At 40.8% G+C, this 13,518-nt stretch overlaps 1 protein-coding gene across 1 annotated transcript in view; it reads left to right on the forward strand.

Annotated features, from left to right (window-relative positions):
* The window catches only part of MMP2 (matrix metallopeptidase 2 (gelatinase A, 72kDa gelatinase, 72kDa type IV collagenase)), a 33,023-nt gene that overhangs the window by 12,446 nt on the left and 7,059 nt on the right, over positions 1–13,518 (forward strand). Inside the window, exons 6-10 of the mRNA XM_010157580.1 lie at positions 1,964–2,137; positions 3,437–3,610; positions 4,436–4,591; positions 6,354–6,507; positions 12,602–12,738. Coding sequence (XP_010155882.1) covers positions 1,964–2,137; positions 3,437–3,610; positions 4,436–4,591; positions 6,354–6,507; positions 12,602–12,738 — 795 coding nt within the window. The remainder of the gene's footprint in view (positions 1–1,963; positions 2,138–3,436; positions 3,611–4,435; positions 4,592–6,353; positions 6,508–12,601; positions 12,739–13,518) is intronic.

Consider the following 13,518-nt stretch of genomic DNA (forward strand, 5'->3'; position numbering starts at 1 on the left):
GGCTGTTTTTTCTGGGAAGAGCTAACGGTGCAGTGCTGCTCACAGATTAGTAACGTCCTGTCTGAATCTGCTCTCGCATCAGTGTATCTTCACTGATTTTAAATCGCTGAGTTTACCATGAGACAGAACAAGAGTCAGGCCCTTTAAGATCCCCTTAAATGTAACTAACACTTTGGCTTTGTTTGGGGGGAAACCGCCCTAGTCTCTGCCTTTAACTTCCATTTACATTAAAGCAAAGAATTTTCTATTTGGGGGGGGGGGGGGGAAGATTTCAAAACTTAATAAACCCTCATTGCTACCATCACATGACGTTACCTCAAGCAAAATGAAAAATTGCATTTTGATTGTGACTCAGAAAGACTCCACGCAAAGCACTAAGAGATTGACTTTCCATAAGGTTTTTGTAACTTAGCCACATTTAAACCAATAAAAAAGGGTTATTAAAATACAGAGTTTGCCAGATCTAGAGCTGGATGCAGCTCATGTGGTAAATGAGTCATCTAAACATCTCCGTTTAATTTTGCCTTCCAATTCTATCATTTCTATATATATAAAAAAAAAAAAATTGTCTTTCTCCAATCACAAGATCCACAATCCTAGTTAACGCACGTTTCCTAACTTATCACAGGATCTGATACAAACACAAACATTTGCAGCTTGCTCTTTTGGGGAGGCACCGCGTCTGTTGCAGTTATTTCTCCCTAGCGACAGGACCTCTGTGTGGCTGCCTCCTTGTGCAGGATGCAGAAGGACGCGGACGAGTGCTTGGCCAGATCAGAAGTTCAGTGAACCCGTGCGTGTGAGCCAGGTCTGCAAAGTTCCAAGTCCTCTCCTTAGCGGGATTGGAACTTACTTCAGTAACTTACTGGTTCATACCCCTGATGCAGTGGCTAGTTACTGATTTAAGTGGAAAAGGCAGAATGAATCATCTGTGTCACAATATCCCATTGTTAGAACCCTTCCCAGTAACCCACCAGAAAAGGTCTTGGGTTTTTATTTACTACCACTCTAAGAAGTGAAGCACACTCATAAACAATGTCTCTTCGCATCATGTGTTAGATGTATCAGACTACGCAAAGGCAAAACCCCTCAGATCCAACACAGAGATGCTGAGGCTATGATGGATTTTTGGTCATAAAAAATGACTACAGCAAAGTTAGAAACAACCTGCCCAGCCTTCCCACATACACATTTGGGTTCTACCCTTAGCTGTAAACCGGAGAAAGGAGAGAGATAAAGCTGTGGCCTTGGGCACCTTAAAAAGGCCAAATCATGCATAGTTTACACAAGGAATTCAAACAGATGTGTTCCATTCTGAGGTGCTGTTCTTAAATCTCCAGGGGAATTAGTGCTTGACTGCATGAAGGATTTTTTGTCTCTGTTCAGTGCAAGGCCAGGCCCTGTTTGCCCCCCTCATGATTTCCTCACAGACACTATCCTACCACCGAGATTTCCCATGGATAGAGCAGCCAAGAGAAGACACTGCCAGATTCACCAGGTATCAGATGCTATAAGCCACCTGCATTTTCATGTAATTCAGTTCTAGCTAACATTTTTGATGCAAGGTAAATAAGTCAGCAGAGCACTAAGGAACACGAGTGACTTTCTCAGAATCCTCTTCCCAAATGGCTATTCATTTTATGTTATGAGGCAGGCTATAATGGACATGCACAACTCACACCCCGTTCAAACAGCTTGCTAGAATTTTCTTCGTTCCCAGTTCATTTATAAAGATCAATCAGCCATTCCTTTCTATACAGTGGTGAGACTGTAACATCTCTTGTCTGTCTTGCTGAAGCATTTCACTGTTGGTGTAAAACAGAGGTGGCAACTGGGAGTTGCTCCCCGCACGACAGCCGCCTGATCTCTGCCAAGACCTTTGCACATTACCATTGGCACGCTGGGACTCCTGGTCGACACTGAGCATTGCATGTTGATGTTTTTCTCTTCGGTCTCCCTACAGCACTTTTTACAATGGGTGGAAATGGTGACGGGCAGCCCTGCAAGTTCCCCTTTAAATTTCAAGGCCAATCCTACGACCAGTGCACAACAGAAGGCAGGACAGATGGATACCGGTGGTGTGGAACCACTGAAGACTACGATAGGGATAAGAAATATGGATTCTGTCCGGAAACTGGTATGAGGAATGTTGTTTGCATAACACAGTCTAATTTGCCATTTAGGTAACAAAAATCTCCTTTTTTACACCTCCACCAGTGCACACTAAAGTTGATGCGTCAGGCACATTTTCAGCTTAGGTTTCCAAGGAAGTAAGTAGCACAAGAGCGACCCATGTAAACGCTACAGCACACCACGTTTATCAGGGATACACAAATGTCATTGAACCGTAGGATTAAATGTCTACCACTGTAGGATAATTACGAGTAGATTACAGTTTGCTAATTGCCCTGGAAGAGAAGTCTCATGTGACAAAAGGAAGAATGAATAATATTAAAAAATATTACCATTTACACTTGAATAAAAGAAATTCTGTTTAGTATGTTAAGCTTGAGTTAATAGATTTTTTTTAGCAATTCAAAAAAACTAAGTTTAGCCAGGAAAATAGATTTCTGCTTTCTTCACAATATTTCATACTTTTTAATTTGAGTTTTATTACATAAAGGAACAAAAATTAATTTATATCCTTGTATAGTCTGGCAGGTGTTCAATTTTAAGATACAGACTAGAGCCATAAGTATTTAGACTGTATGTTAGCTATGGCAGTTCCAAAATCTCAGGGTTTTAAGAGAGCCAGGGGGAAGCTACATTCACCCTTTTGCACCCTGAAGCTACATTCGAACCTACATGCACCCTGTTACATGAATCTTTTGAAAATGGCCTAACCATTTGTTACAGGGATTTGATATACTGGTAATTGGCTTCCTTTTTTGATAATGACTTCTGATAATCAGGTGTAGCCCTTCAATTTTACCTTACAGATATTTAAAAAAAAAAAAATAAAAGAAAGGATCAAATTAATTGTAACTTGCTAAACAGTTAGGAAGGAAAAAAAAATCTCAAGGATGGTTCAACAAACAAAAGAACCAATATATCTAGAACCAATATCTCCAAAGTCCTAGGTAACACAGTGTCTACCACTGGGACCAAAAAATATAGTAAGTTTAATAATAATAATAAGCAGCACTGGTAACTGCTGCTTCCTCAGAACTGTGAACATGAGTCTGGGGCTCATTCTTACTCCCACCAAAACTGGCAAGTTCATGGCAATGGCAGTGCCTAGACTTTTTCCTTTTTTTCCATCTCAGACTGGTTTCTTTTCAAATATTACTTTTAACTTTACTCGTCATGTTCTAAAGAGGATTGCAGATTTTCTGCTTGCTGTCTCTTTTTAATGTGTATTTCAGGAGAAGATGTATCCACTTAATCTCACAAAAGGGATTCCCTTCTCACTGCGTTTTCCTGTCGTTTTCCACAGCCATGTCAACAGTTGGTGGAAATTCAGAGGGAGCCCCTTGCGTATTCCCCTTCATCTTCCTTGGGAATAAATACGACTCGTGTACGAGTGCAGGCCGCAATGATGGCAAGCTGTGGTGCGCTTCTACCGGCAGCTATGATGATGACCGCAAGTGGGGCTTTTGTCCGGATCAAGGTAACGCAGTTCGTCGGAGCAGCGTGACAGTCACAGCATCTGCACCACACCGCTAACATCACACGTAGAATGATCCATTCTCATCCACAGCCCGAAATCTGGGCAAACACCCCACATTTAAATGTGAGAGTACTGTTAAAGAGTCTGTCCCAGAGCTCATCTGCTGGAAACATTCAGGTTTTCTGAAACTAGGACGATCGAGTATCTTTCCAAAATATAAAAATGAAAAACATTTTGAATATAAATAACTAAATGTTTTTCTCATCACCAGTTTTTCCTTCCAAGGCTCAAACCCACAAGTACTATAGTATTTCACTAGTATGTAATAATTATATTCTGCCATTGGCCAAATTAGGAACAAATGCTAAATGTAAAAAAATTAACACATTTCTGACAGCTATTTCAGACATGTTTAAAAATTGAGAGAGGCAGTACAAAGTCTGTATGGTGAATATCAGTACATAAGATTATTTTGGTTAATCTTTGTCCTGATTTGTAACATGGGTAAAATTAAATGTAGCAAAAGGCTTTTTACACATTTAGAAATGAATGCTAAATTCGGGATTTTCTTTTAGAAGGAAAATAAGTGCAGATTTCAGAGACTGTTCAGCCATAATTGATAAAATATCATCCTATGATAAAAGATTTTTTTTTCACCTAACAATATTCAGTACAATAGTACTGCTTCAGGGTCTGTTCACAGACACACAGACCTGTTTATCACTTGCATGCCATTTCATGATGAAAAGTAAGCCTGTGAATAACTTGTGCAGTACACTTCTATTTAGATGCAAGTAGCTAATACTATCTTGTTATGTCATTCAGGATACAGTCTCTTCCTGGTTGCTGCTCATGAATTTGGCCATGCAATGGGATTAGAGCACTCTGAGGATCCAGGAGCTCTTATGGCCCCCATCTACACCTACACCAAGAACTTCCGACTTTCTCAGGATGACATTAAAGGGATCCAGGAGCTATATGGTAAAGTCCTCTCTCATCAGCAGAACTCATCAGAAAAGCATGCATCACAGGTTGAAATTTGGGACTCGGAACTTATAGCAAATTACATATTACACAATACCACCAGTGCCAGAAACATCCTCTGTTCCTTTACTACCAGGGCTTCCACTTCAATCAAACATCACAGTTTAAGGGCAACGGGTCACTAAATTTACTGAATGAACAGGAGCCCCTAAACTCCCCATAACCAAACCTTTAGATGAAAATTTCTAATGCCTTTACTGGGACAATGAAATGCCATGCTCTTACCTACACTGAAACACCTGATGTTTGGGTGTTATCATCTACAACAGCCTGAGCTTCCCAGGTTGCAAATCCCTGTAAAAGGGGAAGGACATTGTTTCCTGCCCCGGCTTGGAAACAGTTCACATGGCCTTCCTCCAACAACTCAAGCTGTACCATCACAATAGCATTTGCAGATAGTGTATAGGATCTGACACTTCGTTGTAGATGTATTTGGCAAGCTCCTGGGAAAAAAGGAGCAATTTAAATATTTTTATCTTGGTAAATCTTTAGAGTTTATTATTCTCTCCACAGATATTCCTAGTAAAATGCACAGGTAGTATGATTAAAGTTCCTTCTATGTATATATTTTCTACTTTGTAGAGGCACAATTATGCTATGGTCAATTAAGCACAGAAAATCTATACCATTTTTCTGTCTGTGCTTTTCATTTTTCTAGTGAGATATCTTCCTAATTCTAAATGACTATATTCTACAGTATTCAACAATTTAGAAATTATAATTAGAATACACCAAAATGATTGCCACATGAGACACCTTTTTATCAAAATATCTGATTTGAATCTTCATTTTTTCCTTGTTCTTAGCTGCTTTAATTAAGACTGGGAATTGAGACATGGGCAAGGTTAAGTGAATTTTCTAAGCTTGCATGACGTACCTTTGATAGAGTTCAGAATTTAACCCAATTCTCTCAAGGCACACTTCAAAACCTGAGACAAAACTATCTTTCTTGCCTCTTTATAACTGATATAACCCTTCACAAACTGCTTTCTGTATAAAACAGGTATTCAAAAAAACCTTTGTTTTCTTCCATTATTATCTCAAATCAGCTACACTCCACTTTGTTTCATACAGGAAATCAACCTGATGTCTAAGAAAAAAGGCAAATGTCTCATAAGGCAATACAGCAGCAGCCAAATAATAATAATAAAAAAAAACCCCAGATGGCAAAGCACATGTTCTGAAGAGCACATTTTGATTATTGATGAGGGCAGAAAGATCATACAAATGGCTCAAAATGCATCTTCAGAACTTGCAAAATATTGGTGCTTCAAGAAAGAAGAGAAATACACTTTGACATCTTTCTCAGTGGAGTTGTGGATAATTCTGAATAGAAGGGCATCAAAATGCATTTCTCTTCCTCTTCGAAGACTGTAGAAAAAAATTGTAATGTTAACATCTGATCCCAGTATAATCACTTCTGAATATCTTTCAAGTTACGTAGGCAGCTCAGCGTGGATACACTCACACAGGCACAGTGTCTGGAATGAGGCCTCACAGCGTATTAAGGCAGGACTGGAAGCTAAGGCCTTAGCTGCACTCAACCACCCTTCTTCTGACAAGATTTTATTATAAGTTTTTTATCCTTCAAGCACTGCTTCCAAATTATTCTCTTTCTAGAAGTTACGATAGTTCATGTTTTCTACATAACCTATGCACTGTGTTAGTGTAAGACAGTATCTCTGTATTCACCTTACAGAAGTATCGACCGATGTCGAACCTGGACCAGGGCCAGGACCAGGGCCAGGCCCACGTCCAACCCTTGGACCTGTCACTCCAGAACTTTGCAAGCATGACATTGTATTTGATGGAGTCGCACAAATTAGAGGAGAAACGTTCTTCTTCAAAGACAGGTAAGTGAGATGAATTGCTTAGCAATGGGTCCTTAAGTGAAGGTATCTGTCAGAACTACGCATCAAAATCTAGAAATTTACTATCAGGCACAATCTCTGCCCTTTCTTTTGTGTGTTCAGACACAGCAAACTGTCCTAATCAACTCCTAAGGGTAAGAGATGACACACTCTGGTTTTATGGTTAAATAATATGGCCTCCTTTGCCAGAAGGGTACACTGCTGGCTCGTGGTTGACTTGGTTTAAACCAGGACCCCTAGGTCCTTTTTCACAAGTCTGCTTTCCAGCCTGTTGGCCCCCAGTAGGTACTGGTGTTTGGGGTTGTTCTTCTGGGTGAGGTTCCTGTCATCCCATTTCTCCAGGCTTCAAGGTCCCTCTGGATGGCAGCACAACCCTCTGGTGTATCAGACACTCCCCCCAGTCCTGGATCATCAGCAAACTTGCTGAGGGTGCAGTCTGCCCCATCATCCAGATCATTACTGAAGATGTTAAACAGTCTTTTATCCAGTGCTGACACCTGGGGCACACCACTGGTTACTGGCCTCCAGCTAGGCTTTGTACCACTGAGCACACCCTCTAGGCCTGGCATTTTTCGGTCCACCTCAGCGTCTCCTTACATCACACATACTTCAACAGCATCTCCATAAGAATCTTATTGGAAACAGGGTCAAAAACCTTTCTGTCCTGCTCTCCCCTCATCTACCAAGCCAGTCATTTCATCCTACAAGGTTGGTCAAGCATGACTTCCCATTTGAGAACCCATGCTGACTACTCCCAACCAACTTCATGTCCAAAAGATTGTAATTAGAGATAGGTGAAATGATTATGCCATAAATTCACCTTTTCTTAGAGCTACTTTCAAACTTCTTTGAGAGTCTGGAATTCTCAACTTCAGTCATTATTTTAGGCAGCTTCGTGGTGGATTTTAATTTCTGGTTTCTGCCCTACACTGGGAATGTGCATGCCAAGATGCTATGACAACGAATGAGCTGGTGCTAGTATCAGGACAAGGAAATACCACAAACCTCACAAAAAAAGCCTGTTCTCATGATGTTTTCTGCCCCATTTTACAGACTGGAGAGCAAAAATTAACCATGGTGTCAGTCCTGCTGGCTTCTGTAGAGTCACAACAAGGGCTGCTCAAAAGAATGAATTATCTAGGAGACACATCCAAACTTGTACTTATGCAAACCAGATATGACCCCCAAAATCGTTAGAGTTTACCCATCTGTAATGTTAATCGCAAAATTAGCAATGGAAGAGGTGCATTAGCCAGTTTATTGCCTGCCAAAGAAGGATTAATTCCCTATAAAGTATTTCCGGATGCTTTTTGTAGCACAACCTACAAGGACTGTAATTCAGCAATGGAAATCCCATCACTTCAGTGCAGTCAAGCTCTGGAGGTGCTATCCTTCCTGATTTCATTTCATATAGCCTGCACTCTGGGAAAAGAGTCAAATCTGTTTGCAGGAAATCTCAACTTTTAAAAGCACCCCTCCAAAAAAGTACTTTATCCACCCCCGTCCAAAAAAGTACTTCATCCATAGCTAGTGGCAATAACCTCGATGCCTCTGCCACCACAGAGACACTAGTTTAGTAAATCTTCAGTTTTAGCATAACCTTCACTATGATACGCTGGTCCATAGGGGATCCGTTCCTTTCCCACGTTCTTTTGTTCATAAAGATACAATAATGGAAATATGTGAGCAAAGCCTTGTCCCTGAGTGGTTTAACCCAGGTTGAGCCCAAAATCGTTAAGTAACAGTATTATGTGACTCATGGCTGCTGTAAGAACACATCAAGGACACTGGTGATTGGGGTAGGCCCCATGTGTGCAAGGGCTCCAAGGCAGAAGACACAAAAGGCATTTTTGATGCAAGAGCAGAGACAAAAGTGGCTGCACAGCTGCAGCTCCCGCTGCCTTTGCCAGGGCCTGTGTTACCCAGCTGCTCAGCAATGAAGACCATCTCCTAAGGAATATGAGACTTAGCAGCACTATGGTGAGAGACACTAAAGCTCCTTTTTCCCTGCCACAAATCAATGCCCAGTTCGAAAACATTTATCCTCAGTTACCCTGAACAGTCTCCAAAGCCAAGGAAGATCTGGGCCCATGCACATTCACTGCATGTACCTAAATCAAACACTGTTTTCTATCACGCAGAAACATGTGCAGGCATCTAAAGCCGATGAAAGTATTACAACTCATTGCTCCTCACCAATGTCAACTGAAATTTAACAGGAAGCAGGAACCAACAAACAAGGTCCCCCTCGCAAAACAGCAATTTAATAGTTATTTGTATCTCCTGGTGGTATAAAGTCCAGCCACTTCTTCCAGACTTAAATTTTCAGCTAGAAGATATGAAGGATTTATTACTATGCTGTACGGTTTAACTCTAGTCACCAGCTTCTTGTGACAAAAAATCACAGTCAATTGGGTTATTTTACTAGCTAAGGTATACAGCATTTCCTTCTGTGCATTTCCTTCCGGTTCCCATCTCTGTGATTCCCAGAATCCAGGGTTTGGATTTGAAGTTTGCCTTAATCTTTATCACAGGCTTTGTGTTTTTGCAATGCAGAAATTGGATTTTAAACTTCTGGTTATAAGAACATAATGTTCCCCATTTGTATTACAGCTGCTAGGGATGAAAAGGGTTCGTGCAACATGTTGGGGGGGACACGTGATAACTTTTTGTACTTTTCCTCTTGGCCCTGTCAGTGGCAGGCTAAGATTCCTTACAATTCAGTGATCCCTAATGGCAAGAAACAGCCCTTTCTTGGCCACAAAACGGCCCCACAGAACCAACAGATCAGCCTCACAGAAGCCAACACTGGACCCTTCCACCAACAAGCTGCACAGAGCTGGCCCCACCAGCCTAACAAGTTTGCCAAAAACAGTGCCCACTTTTAGTCATCCAAGAGCTAAAGTATTGACCACAGCTCAGTGCCTTCAAAAGGAAAAACATATTCTCACAGCAGTATGTTGTGGTTTAGGCCCAGCCGGCAACGAAGCACCACACAGCTGCTCGCTCACTCCTCCCACGGTGCGATTGGGAGGAGAAAATATAGGTAAAGGCTCATGAGTCAAGACAAGAACAGGGAGAGGTCAATCACCAATTACGCTCAGAGGCAAAACACACTCACCTTGGGGGAAATCAGTTTAATTTGTTACCAGTCACACCAGAGTAAGACAGTGAGAGAGAAAACCAGACTTTAAAAACCTTCCCCTGCTGACTGGCTTAGCCTTGGCCCCAGGCAGGTCCGACTTGGAGCTGGGGAATCTTAAGCTTCTCATAAGAGCCACCCTTGTGGCCCCACCCCACCCCCCAGCTACCAAAACCCTGCCACACAAACCCAGTTCACAATAAAAAACTTTCCTGTTCCACAGTATTCAGAGCATACTGGTCCTCTTCTGCTCAGCTGTGGGCCTTGGTTTTCAGCCACAGCTCCACCTTGCTGCTTTCTGCTTTTCTAAACTGGCAATCGCGCCAGGCTTGATTCAACAATTTACACCTATTCCTAAATCGGCAGAACGATTCAGTATTCTACCTAATCCCAGCGAAATGGAAGCACTTCACATTCAGATACAGCTGGTCAAAGAACTGTGCAAATACCAAAACAATCTGTTTCAACTGACTCACGCTTTATCTAACACGCAGCAAAAGCAGACAATTGTTGAATTGTTTTGCTCTGGAATGGCTTTGCCTGTCAGCCTTGCAGCTTTCCAAATATCAGGCAAGCAGCATTATGACTCACTTTTGGAATTCAAAAAACAAATGTCTATCACGTGTCGTGTGACTCCTATGACTCATGAAAACGACCATAGCATCCAACTGTCATGATACACAGACAAAAGGAAGAAATAGCATAAAGGAGGTCAGATCAGATTAATTCTTTCAAAAAAGTATTTTTCCCTCCCCCCACAAACCAAGGAAATAAAAGGGAATTACAGAAGGTGCTTGTGGCCATAGAGAACAGTTGAGCTTTTCCACTGGGCACAGAGTTTTGAAGCAACCAGAGTGCCTGAGTACAGCATTTACACAGATGGTTTTGTTCTGAAAGTGAACAAAAATTCAAACTGCTAAAGTTTACCAAGACATTAAAAGAGACCCACTGATTTGGTCCCTCTACATAACTGCATGTAGCAGTAGTAATACTAATAATGGCAAATCTTGGTTCTGTTAAAATATAATGTAAAATACTTACTGTAACAAAGCATTAAATCTGTCTGTAAACATAATATTGAAACTTAACATGAATAAGTTAAAACATTTTAACATGTTGAAAGTGAAATGAGAAAGCCAAATAATTCATTTTACCATTTCCTCAATAAGATGAGTAGAAATAAAAATACCTCCTTCCCAATTCAAAAACAAAAGAAAATTCATCTTTGACAAAGTTTCCGCTTCTACAAGAAAACCTCACCATTTTAACAAGTCCCTTGAAATGTGTGCTTTAATAAAAACCCGGTGTTCCACTCTCTCTTGGCTCTGGAAATTTTGGCATTCATGCAGATAGTAATCATTAGTGCTGACTCAGCCATAAATCAGGTCTAAATTTGATGAAGAATTCTGTAACTTTGATTTTTAAACGAGCTACTTCTATGAATGCAGTGTTAGAAAGATTTGTTATATGGATTTGTTTCATATCATATTGGATCTGCTTTTTTTTGCCTGAAGAGATGTATGAAACAAATGTTATTATCTTTTACAGCGTTTCATGTGTGTAAACACTGTCAAGAACAAGAGTAATTAGCTAAATGCATTATTCTTTGCCTCTTTTTTAAATGAAAATGATGAGTTATGCTCAGAGATATTTTTGTACATGTTAAAAATATATATATGTATGCAAAATGAGAGCAAGTTAACATATTACTATCTTAATTATTACAACCATATGTCAGGTTAAATTAATGCATATTTTTAATTAAAAGACAAAAAAAAATGCACTTGCCAGTTGTACACTTCCTCATATCAAACACTGTAGATTATCATAATTCAGTATGCAGCAACTAATCATTGAAATGCAAATGCATTTCAAAATGTTTTATTTGTCCTAGCTAGCTCTGTTCAGAGTTAGGTCTCTGTTGATAAAAATACAGCAGTTTATTAAATTAATATAGGACTGCTCGTCCAAGTTTTAGGCAAAACCAAAATTCCATTTCAGAACCTGTGTTTCTCAAAGGTATAATTATTCTAGTTAGGAATGAGTAAGGACCAGTGGTACTCTCCAAAATATAAGATGCCAGTAGCACCTTGAGCTTCAGCAACATAGAAACTGCAAAAGCTCTTTGACCTGAGAATTTAACAGCTATAGCTTGGTGCAAAAGCGATTTTACCAGCCTGCAGTTTCTTCCTTTTATGACCATGGCAAAACTTTTCTTCCACTGGGCAAAAAGTGGTTCGTTCTCTGGAGCAGGAAATAGCAGTGCCATTTTTAATACCAAAAGCCCTCAGCACAAAGCTCTGCCATTTAAAGATAATTACAGCTTTTTGAATCTTCAATCAAATGATGATCCTACTTATGCATAAAATAGCCAATAAATTACCCTTTGCATTTCTCTAATGAACATTTTTAGTGCTAGCAGTTTCTTTTACAGCCAAGCTCACTTTCAAGCAGTTTGATATACTGTTATTAAATCTGAACTTTTAGTCACTACAATAGTAATTGCAAGAGCAATTCACGGAATACTAATCTCTGCTTTTGTCAGAGCTCCTCAGTCTGCTCCACACCCAACAGCAGGAGAGCTCTAATGGTTTAAATGCCTTGTAAATGAGTTTATTGGTATACTCAAGCACAGAATACATTTTGCCCTGATGCAAAAAGCAACAGGAACTCCAAAGGAGGCAGTGCAAGCAATTTCACCTGCAGTCCCACATGCAGCTTATCGTGCAACTGTTTTAGCACAATGCTTCTAAATGAATGAGTTGGCTTTTCAGTCCCTGTAGGAAAGGAGCTACAAGCGCGTGTTGCTGCTAACCGGTGTGTGTGCGCATGTGTATGTGCACGCTTATGTGGCCTTTGCCAGAAATGATGAGAAACAGATGTGCTGGTGAATTAGTTCATTGTAAATCTCACACAATTTTCTGTTCTGCTCAGATTCATGTGGAGGACTGTAAACCCCCGAGGAAAACCCACAGGTCCTCTTCTTGTTGCTACGTTCTGGCCCGATCTGCCAGAGAAAATTGATGCTGTCTACGAGGCCCCTCAGGACGAGAAGGCTGTATTTTTTTCAGGTATTGGTTTTAAGGTTTAAAATGTAAGTAACCATTTGCATAAATGTTGCAATCGAGCTCAGTTTCCTCTGAGTTGTAACATGGCCAGGGAATGGCCTGCCTAAGAGCCAGCAGGCCTGGGTGACAGATCCTAAACATCCTGTGCTGAGATTTTAGGGCCTGAAAGACTGAAAGTTTTCAGCCTCCACTACAGCAACGGGGAGCTATAAGCACCTGGAAAGATACATTCAACAATAAGCAAGAGTAAACATGAGTCCTTTAAACAAAAAGCAACAACAGCAGGAGCTGTTTCATCAGTCACTGATCTGTTTTTCTTCTGTTTCCTCTCTTTTGAAGCTATTGTCTCTTTATATGTTGCTAGAGAACATTAGACCCTTCCCCACATACCCTTCCTTGTCTCCTCCTCTTTTCCCAAAAACTGACTCCCACTCTGGCTTGGAGGCTCACCAGGCAGGGCATACAGGCAGCCATCCTAGCTGCCTCCATGGGAGAGGAGGGTAATGGGAAGCACTACTCTCTCCATCACAAGTCACACATAGGGTTCAGCTACACTGGCCAAGTTAGTGGAACTGGGAGGTTGTTTTCAACCTGAAAAACTGAGCCAGCAAAAATTGGGCTCCCATATCTACTAAAAACATGACTAAACATCTGCAGTCATGTAAAAACCATGTGGCTGATGCTGCTGTACATTTTCTGTGCAGAGGGGAAAAAAGTAATGATAATCTATTCCACATGTCTCAAAGGCCATTTGCTTTAGTTTTCACGGGGGGGGGGGGGGGG

This window comes from Eurypyga helias, unplaced genomic scaffold (genome assembly GCF_000690775.1).
Source record: "Eurypyga helias isolate BGI_N326 unplaced genomic scaffold, ASM69077v1 scaffold12650, whole genome shotgun sequence".
NCBI classification, from domain to species: Eukaryota; Metazoa; Chordata; class Aves; order Eurypygiformes; family Eurypygidae; genus Eurypyga; species Eurypyga helias.